At 30.2% G+C, this 10,509-nt stretch overlaps 1 protein-coding gene across 2 annotated transcripts in view; it reads right to left on the minus strand.

The window, feature by feature from the left end:
• LOC108780501 (uncharacterized) overlaps nucleotides 1–10,509 on the minus strand; it is a 92,757-nt gene that overhangs the window by 24,316 nt on the left and 57,932 nt on the right. Inside the window, exon 4 of one of the 2 annotated variants that reach the window (XM_018548248.1) lies at nucleotides 2,918–2,941. The exons of the other annotated variant lie outside the window; for it this stretch is intronic. Within the exon in view, the coding sequence (XP_018403750.1) occupies nucleotides 2,918–2,941 (24 nt within the window). The remainder of the gene's footprint in view (nucleotides 1–2,917; nucleotides 2,942–10,509) is intronic. 2 annotated transcript variants of the gene reach the window in all.

Consider the following 10,509-nt stretch of genomic DNA (forward strand, 5'->3'; position numbering starts at 1 on the left):
TAACCCTCGAATTGCCCTCGATTTTACTTTTTTATTGTTTAAACACAATAATTGAGAAATAATACTTAGATATATCGTTTTACCCGATAAAACTAGCGTTTTTGACGTTTCCGTTCCTGTCTAATTTCTTCGTAATAGTTTCGCAGAATAACAATTTCTTCTCCACGATTTAAATATTCAGACTAATGTACCTGCCCCTGGTGTATTTTGTGTTCAAAGCTGGAAAAAGTATGAAATCATATAGATTTCTTTATTCATTTAACCTTAGTATGGTGACTAATGCTGAAGATAAAAATGGATAAGGAAATCTGTAATTTCATATTTTTTCCAGCTTTGGACACAATATAGACCAGGGACAGATACATTAGCATGAATATTTAAATCGTGGAAGAGGAATTTTTATTCTGCGAAACTATTGTGAAGAAATTAGACAGAAATGAAAACGTCAAATGCTAATTTTATCGATAATAGGTGGATCCAGCATCACCTTAGACTAACAAGAATCTCAAGACCTTATATATTGCGAGTACACAATCAATAGGAGATAAATGCTATTAACGGTCTAGCTGGATCTATTTGTATAATTTTGGAATACAGTTACGGAAAATTTTCACTAAGAATGCTTTTAGATTTCCAGTAGAAGTAAAAAAAATTTAATGGAATTCCAATGGAATAGTCGAACTAAATGAATGTTTAAATTAAGAATGCGATTATTTTTATTAAAATTAATTTTTTTTTACTAAACAAAATATGCTTCATTTAAAATTAAATTTGTTTCAATAAAACAAATGTAAATAGAAATCTCGAGTTCAAACAAATCTTTTTCTTTGTATAAAATACTAGTGAAAAATTGTTAAAAGTTTTACGAGAACAAGTGCGAGTCGTACGATTCTGCTTAGAATTGACTCAATAGCTTGAACGATCTTAATTCATTCTGCGTTATTTCGCAGAGATGAAGCGATTCCAAAAACATTTCTGCTTCTCACGTAGTGAGAAATGATTTTGTCTCGTGACGCAACTGTTCCATGCTGTTTCGCACTGTTTCTAACGCCGGATTAAGTTCTGACGTGTGACGAACGAATTCAGCTGTTAATGAAAATTTTCGCAACGATAGACACGCGTATATGTAATCCAGGCGATTGCGAGCTCTCGTAATTGCGCCAGTCTACGTCAATGTCGTCAATGCAAGTGCACATATGGATAAACAACCGAGTTATTATGCTGAGTCTCGCGATATTGGTACAATTGAAGTTCCGGCGGTATCGTCAAGGCGCAAGTGTCCCCCACATGTTGTTATTTGCGTCTTCCTCTGTTCTAACTCGATCCTTTGTCGTATATCGAAATGTGTACGTAGTAGATCTGTCATTAAAGCGCGACTAGAGTTTGACGTAGCGGTATCTATTACACAAAGCGGACCACACATGACTGGATCACCTCGATTATTCTCTGTAGAGACTTTCAATTTTGTTCCGAGTTCTCTTGATTCCGATAGAGCGAAGAATAAATTTAACAATTTTAATTTAATTCGTTAGTAGTTTACTTGTAGTAGTTTATATGTGAGCGATAAAAAGATCCAAGCTAGACTGTTACAGGCTTTGTAAGCCAACTTTTTCTCGATATAATCAGAGTTTAGCTACAAAAAGGGACCGACATTTTTCAAAATCGTGTGAATAGCAAAAGATATATTCTAGCTTGCTCTGCAGTAGTGTAAAAGAAAAAAAGATATTTGCTCTCTCTTTGACGACTAACGCGATTTAACAAGAAATCATTAGATTTAACAACAATAAGTTGTTATCTCGTAGCCAGATTCTGATTAGAGGATCCCTATATCAAACAACTTTGTTATCTAACTTCTTTTTTACAAACAAATTTTCTGTAAAATGCAGAAAGCAAATAATGAGCAATACTGTAGACATAAAAAATATCTAAATTAGCAGCACATTCATTTACAATAAACAGCGCATTACATCATACAGTAAAAATACAGTAAAAATAAACAAATATTTGATATATTTAAATTCTATATCACATTGATTGACTATTGGATTCTTTGATAAGAAATTGATTTGAAACAAAAATTAATAAATATTGGAGGAAACGTTGTAATGTTTAGAAAGATTTAATGTACGATATTTAAAAAAAAGATTAGATAGCTTAAACGTCTCGGAATTAGTGCAAATACAAGCAATTAAAGAAAAGTGTCTTGTAAAAGTAAGTTGGGTACCCCTGTGATCTATTTTCACATTGCTTTCGTTCGATAACGATCATGCTATGACCGCAAATTACCGTCGTCTAACCTCTACTGTAACCTAGATCTGATCGAAGTACTAATCAACGCCGAAAACGATCCTGAACTTCGACTCCTAATAATATCTATCTAATTAACAAATTTCGATACCAACTTATTATTATTACGTACTTTAATAAATACATAATAAATTAGTAATACAGAGGAAAGTAAGATTTAATGTTATTTAATAAATAAGCAGCATTAATTATCATAGTTAATTTCATGAATAATTGATTTCATAAATAAATGATAGGAAGTTACCCTCTCAATCTCGTAGAGTGAAATCTTATTCGAAGTGTCGGTTGTTATTAACAGATGAGGAAGGGGAGGAAGGAGGCTAACTGACGCAACTCTCTACAAAAGAAAATATTTTTTCAACTAAATAAAGTGAACGCACAAATTTTTGTTGCAAATTTAGAGAACGCAAAAATAACGCATTATTATATAATTTTTCATTAAATTTTGGTTAAATGGAGGGAAGGGTTAGGTAGAGAGACGTATTAATTATTCGTTGATCAGAAAAAAATATGGCACATAAAATATATGAAATAAATAAAGCTAAATGATGTTAGTAAGATTAGAATAAAAAAAAAATAATTTTGTTGCGCATGCAAATGGGAGACTCACCGAGATGCGACAACGAGTATGGATCTGAAACAACAAAAAACAAATGGACAGGATTAAACGTTATGCTGATTTTAATAGTTACGTGATCTGCAGATGCTCAATTAACAAATATCTCTATCAATAAATAATTATGATAATAAACAAAGTGGCGCACGATTCGTACTCCAAACGCAAACAAGAGACGACAGACCTGTAATTAAAAAAAATTTTTTTATAAATACATAAATATAGACTATTAATTTCGCACAGTAATTCAATATAACAAACATTCTCAATTTCGCACAAACACAATATAACAAGCTTTCCCAATCAACATTAAAACTTGAAAATGTATTTTTCAAAATCGATTTTCCATTAATAAAATTGGTAGGATTTAAGTATAATTCTTTTAATTATAAAGGAAGATACTGATTTGTTTGGACTATTTTAAATAACAAATTTATTTGGACACAATAAAATTTATTAAATTCAAAGAAATTTTTTTCTCTGTGTGCGTATTTTCTTTATATATGCGGTATGCGTTAATTTAATAAGCGTGATAAACACTGATTTAATAATAAATATCAGATCACGGGGAATAACTCTTTTGAAAACTGCTCGCTCAATCGATACGGTATTTCGTTGACACGATTGTCTTGTCTTCCTCTTTTTCCTCTTCAACTTTATTTTTTTTTTATTGAGGATTATTATAAAACGTGTGATACGCATTCAAGGTCCACCAAATGAATCTATCGATGTACATTAAGATAAAATAGCGGGGAAACCTATTTATAGATTATAGACGGCCACTCCGTCTTTCTTGAGAAGGCTAGTAAAAAGAATCGAGTGATCGATAGACTTTCACTCAGCGACGTCAAATTACAAATGTTTTATGTTCACCCGACCAGTATAATCATTCGTGTTTATTAAAAGAAAAAGGGAATTGTGTATGTGTGCAACCGTAAAAGTACTTTTCTGCCCAAATAGTTATATTTGCAATTTTTTACTTTAAAATCTTACATTTTTAAAGTAAAAAAAATTTTTATATTAATCTAAAATTTTTTTAAATACAAGCAAAGAATTTTTTTGAAATTAAGATATTTTTTTCTCAGTGAACGAATTAATTCGAAGAGACAGGAAGATTTGAAATTGAGTGTAAGGAAATGGAACTCATTATCAACAAGAGTAAGATCAAGCTCATGAGTTTGTGAACATCTGAAGGAACCGGAAGATCTCGAGGAGAATAACAATTTTGGTCTTTTTCAGCTGACAGAAATCGCCGATGATGGAGACAATTTGTACTTTTCAAGTGATTACATCAAATGGAGGTCACTATCTTTAGTTATGAATTAGAATTGACTTGTATGAGAGAGAAAGAGCCATTTAATAAAAAGTGATTGTTTTTCAAGCACGAGAATAAGAATAATTGTTTCCTATCTTTTTTCCATCCAAATTAACTTTTTGTTCAAAAAAATTAAAATTCTTCAAAATTTTCAGAGAAAACAAATAAAAAAATAACAAAGTTAACTATCTTTCAATCTTGAATTAAAGCTTTCTTGTCTGGAGATACTCGATGTAACAGTTTTCCTCAGGAAAATCAATCGAATTGGTTTAGGTGAGGATAAGGAAGGGAAACGAGAAGAAGAGGAGGTTCGTGCGTCACAGCACGCGTGCGTCGCTCTAAAAGCCACGGGTTACCACCCTAAATGTTGTAACTATTTTCAAGCCGTGGCCTGGCAGACCGCGGCGTTTATATCCGAATGCACGAGGACGAAAGCGGCATTATTTTAGGCTGCTTGTGATTCAATTTAATCGTGAGTTTCTCGTCGATCCGAAGAAAATCTCGAAGTCAAAAGAGATACCCTATACGCCCGAAAGCTATATTGACGAAACTTGACCTCTTCCCACACAAACAGCAAAATCCTTTTTCCATTCTTTTCATCTTAAATAAGGAAACTGTCAGAAGTTACTTACATTCGCACAAATTTATATAAATTACTACAGGAAAGATATTTGAAAAGCGCTGAAAATTCAATATGCATATGAAAAAATATTTATTAAAAATATAATATGTGATTAGATTAACTAAAATACTAGGTTGGGGTCAAATATTGGGTTGGAGAAAGTCTTTTTAATGTAGAAAGACCTTTGTTTTAAAATATCATCGTTAAAAATAAACAAAATTAAAATTGTAAAAAAGAGTTTTAAAGTTAAAAATTTCTACTTTTGAAAGGTTATATTTTCTGAGTTTTTGAGAGTACGGTAATTTTTAAACCGAATAAGACAATGCCATAGCGGTCTAAGCTATGACATCATGGGTGCTTCTAAATAATTACATGTGAATTTATATAAATAAAAGTATATAAATTCACACGTTTTATTATTATGTTTGATTTTGTGTTCCTGAGTTATTCGCGAGTTAAGTAAAGGACATTTTGATTTTAATTGCTCATAACTGTCTTAAAAATCATCTAAAAATTCGATACGCGTGAAGAAGATATATCTTATCTTTTAAAAATATCACTCTTACATATAAGCATAGAATGTGTGAGTGCATTTAACACACACACACACACACACACACACATATATATATATATATATATATATGAATATATATATATGTATATATTTATATATAAACATTTTAATAACATATTCTCTTTCTCTCTCTCTCTCTCTTTTATATTAAAAATATAGACCACAACAATAAGAAAAACTCATACACATCAATCTTTATAATTGACTTGGAACGCCATCATATTACTGCGCATTTTTCTGTATTGTCAGTTAATAATATTATTTTGATCGGATATCTTTTGCTGATTAAACGTGTATTTACTCGAAATCGTAACATCGTAGAAAACCAGGAAATGAAGAGTAAACTAACGTCAAGAGTTCATAATTAGACGTAAATAAGTTTATTATGACACGCGTTTTTTCTTATCAAACAACATCGATTGTTGACATTGTTGTAAACGAATCAACGTCAGTTACGCAATAAACAAAGTTATTATAATTAATTCTGATTAATTTTTTTGATATGTTCAACTTATTTAAATGTTATTGTTTGTTAAAATCACAAGAAATGATTAATATAATTTTATAACATCAATCATAATCCAATTGTGATTAATGTTATAAAATACATTACAAAACAAAATGTAAATTGGAATTGGTTTAGAAATGTAAAATTATAAAGTATCAATAATATAATTAATAATAGTGAATACGTAATGAGTTGTGTTATAATTTTTCGATAATACACGATAGTGTTAATAACCATTGTACATATAATGAGACATTATTTAATCAAGAACACTTAAAAAAATATTTAATTTTAAGATATTAAAATGTTCTATTATCCTTGTCTTTATTTCTTAAATACCTATAGATGTTTTGATTTTAAATTTTTTCAATTAACTTTTTCAATGTATTTTCTAAACAAATAAGTTTAAAACTAAAATAAAACTCTTTAAGCGAGTCTTTTAATATTTACAAGATAAAAGCTTCTTTTTTGAGTGAAACAAAAGATTTAATTATTACGAACACAATAGTAACAAAAATTTGTTTCATCGTAATTGTTTGTAATAATAAAATGACATCATATGAAAACAACAATACAAGGATGATATTATCAGATTATATTAAACAAAAATCTTAGAGAGATAACATTAATAAGTCTACAAGGATCATAGACAGATAAAAGCGTCAACATTCCCAAGAAACGCGATGATTTCATGACGTCATTAATTTCTATGTATAATATTATCTTCATCGTGCCTATCGCAGCGTTACATTACATAAATAAAATAAGTTTTTCATACAATTATTATTGCCGATTTAACCAATCTTATAAATAATACATATATACTCGATCTTGTATAAAATAAATGTTTGTTAGATAATTGTAAATTATCTTTCTTTTCATAAAATAATATTTTTTTAAAATTTATTTAACTTGCTCTACACCTTCAACTGACAATAATTATTACACGCCAATAAATGTAACGTTAAACGCATGTAATCGCTACGTATGCAACGACGATGCACCGCGTGCGTTGCCTACCTGGCTGTTTTTTAGTAGCTTAGATGAGTCTTCAGAAAAGTACATCTCTTCGATTGTTCTGAAATGCGATATGGACAATGTATCGCGAAGATTAAAGTACAAATTTTCAGATCGTATAGTGAAAATTAAAAGTTAAGAACAAGAATTTCCGGAGTAAATATATAAACGAGAATTAGATCCCATTAATGTGTATCTAAATAATATGAAGTATTAGTATTTTTTGTAATTTTAACTTATTTTCCGTTTAAAAACATTTAATTAAAGTTTCAATTATCACAATATTTAATGTAAAAAATTAAAAACATGTAAGAAATTTTTATTATCTGAAAGAGTTTATATTTTTTATATAAAATTACGTTAATTTGATATATCTCTTATTTGCTATCCTTGAGATTAAAGTGTTTTATACCTCAGCACGTGTACATTTATCGTAACAATTTACATATTTATATTATGCTGTATGATTAACAAAATTGGTGAGCTCGCGGTTTCTCAACCGCATGCGCCGATGACGATCGAGTTGCAAAAGCGTTGCAGGAATTATTCGCGAAACCTTTAATGCGCTGCCATCGATAACTTCTACCTAGCCTACCGTTTAATTATGGAGAACGAAACGCTCGTTTCAATGATCACGCTGTTACGTCAGTGGAAAACATGATTTTGCTTCGTCTATTCTTCGTCGGCAGTCTTTAGGATCTCTAACTCGACAAGGGAGTATAGGATGGATTTCGATCGTATTCGTATTTTTAACTTTTATGTTATTTCTTCAAAAAGGATAATTGTATTCAGTGACGTGCAAAAAAATAAAATAAAAAGAGAATTTTAGTTTCAATAATAAGAAAGCAGAAAGGAATGAGAACACTCGTGTGTGTTTTTTCCTTAGCAATAAAAAAAATGATAATTATTATTTATTTGCTACTAATAGAGACGTAATAAAAGCACTTATGGTCTTTAAAATTATAACATAATTATCTTTTTATCTTGATTAACATTACAATTAAATTTCTTTCTCACACGCTATATCACTTATAATATTATGTAATTATAAGTAATCCGCAATAAAGCTATTTGAAGAATTTTTATACTTTTTCAAATCACACAAAATTTAGAGTAGTTAATCTTCAGAGAATAAATAAAAACATTATAAAAATAAATGATGGCCAAAATATATGATGGCCCACTTAAAGTATTATAAGTCAATAACTCGAAAAATATGAAAAATATGACGTTTTAGACAAAAGTGAAGCGGTTTTGAGAAAAGTATGTTTTTTTAATCATGTTTTTCTAAATGAGGCGTCAAAAAGAGATACAACAGTCGCTTCCACTTTATTAAATAGATTTGTACGATTCTTTTACATAATCTTTATATGTTCATTACACTGCCCTGAATATTCTTGGGATTTCTTCTCAGGTATTTTTTTCCTAGGATCATTAGTCACTTCGATATTCCTCTGGATGAGTCGTTAACGTTTATCTTTTCGTGATTATCTATTCGCTTTGTGCAGTATACTTCATGCGAGGTGGAACACCTCGACGTTCCGTGGATGAATAAGGATCACATCTCTCGAGAGGACATTGCCCATACTCGACTTGTTGCTAGGCGCTGGTTCGAGGTCAACTGTTATGGTTTCCGCCGAGTCGGTTCGAAGATTAGATATCCCGATCTAAATATTCGTACATTATACGTCACTATTCACGGATTGAGTATATCGTACGTTTCTTGGTGATGGATCACGGAAGATTGTTTAAATAAATAGAAAAATTTTATTTTTCTATTATATTAGACATATAACAGAATTAAAAATTTTATTCTTCGATTTCAATTAACAGAATTATTGTTTGAAAGAGTTAATATTGAAAGATTCGAATTTTTCCTGATAAATAGTTTTTATATGAAAAGAGAGAGGATCTTATTCAGAAAACAAAATCATAATTGTCAGTACATCATGATTACAAATTAATTAAAGAATAAGTTTGAAAGTGTGATTCCAGGCCATTTAATTCAGAATCACCTTGTAGATCCAGAACAAAGATCTTTACTTTTGCGAAAGACGCATCGCCTCACTTTTATTCGTGCGATCGATTGTTGGCGCAAACTGTTCCAATCTTCTGAAATGAAATAGATCGGCTTTCCGTCGGTCAATTGGCCGCGACAATTGGTAAATCAATTAGAGCCAATTACACGCGTCACATTCTTGTGGAGGTGCGCAAAACAGTCACGACTGCTGAACGTGAAACCTGAACTCTCTGCGGAAGCACACGTGGTACGCGCGTGCATCACATGCACATCTCTTCTTGTTTCCCCTCTACCGTTTTGCTATATCAATTTTTATCATCTTATTGTAGTGCTTAATCATCAATTTGCAAAAAGGTGCAGATCAGATGACGATCACTTTACACCTGGTATCGCTAAGAATATAATGTACGATTAAAGGGATCTTAAAAATGATTAGTCATATTAAAAATTACACACAGACGATTTACGTGTCATTGAGAAATCACTACATACTATTAAGTATATCAATATCTCACGCACGCATACATATCAATTTTCGTGTGACAATTATGTTTTAATTAGACGTCTAATTGTAAGTCCAATTCTAAGAACTCCACATTGTTTCTTCGTGCAAATTATTAGTCTGGACTAATTTCGTAAGTATAGATTACGCAGCTTTTGTATACAGCAAATGTATTCATGATGTGACACAGCTTCAGAATGATATATTGGACTAAGAAATAATAAAGATTTTAGTTTTGAAATTTTTTGACGTTCTCGGTATAAATTCTACCTCATAGACACATTGATGCGTGTACTTTAACCCTCAGTTATCATATTTCAGTCATGATCACACAACTACTACACTACACTGGTACGAAGTAAAATTTCTCATTTTCTCGTCACCTGTAACTTTGAAATGAAAAAAGTAAAAGTATTTTAATTATATAGTTTTTGAGGGTAAATTTTTCTGAGATTCTATTGGCAATAATAAAATTAAACGAAAACAATATTTTATTGCAAAAAATTATAAATTTAAAAAATAGGAAACTAAACAGTTACAGCAAAGAGAAAATTTTGTTGATGCAAATTTACACCAATGTGGTAATTGAAAATTAAACCTTAAAATGAATTTCGAATCAATAAAAGAGAAAAAAGTAGTTAGGGTATGTTAAGTTAGCACCCCAACTATAGTACTTAGGAGTTCTGATTAGAGTTCCCACTTCCTTTTGACGAGACGAAGAGTTCCCTATAGTTAATAACAATAGTTCCGCTCAATAAACATTTTTTTTACATTTTTTAAAAATGGGGTGCTAATTTTTTATCGAATTTCGAGGTGGAATAGTTCTGAGCGGTTTAATAGCTTCAATTTGCGATTGCCTAGAGTTCCAGATATGTAAAAAAAATTTTTAAATATAAAAAAAATAAAAAATTTTTGAAAAATTAATTTTTAGATACAATAGTTCTGATGATAATTTCTGCTTCTTTTTGACGATACGAAGAGTTCTCTATGATTTTTAATGACATATGCGCTTAATAATCATTTTT

The sequence above is a fragment of the Cyphomyrmex costatus genome, unplaced genomic scaffold, assembly GCF_001594065.2.
Source record: "Cyphomyrmex costatus isolate MS0001 unplaced genomic scaffold, Ccosl1.0 scaffold70, whole genome shotgun sequence".
NCBI classification, from domain to species: domain Eukaryota; kingdom Metazoa; phylum Arthropoda; class Insecta; order Hymenoptera; family Formicidae; genus Cyphomyrmex; species Cyphomyrmex costatus.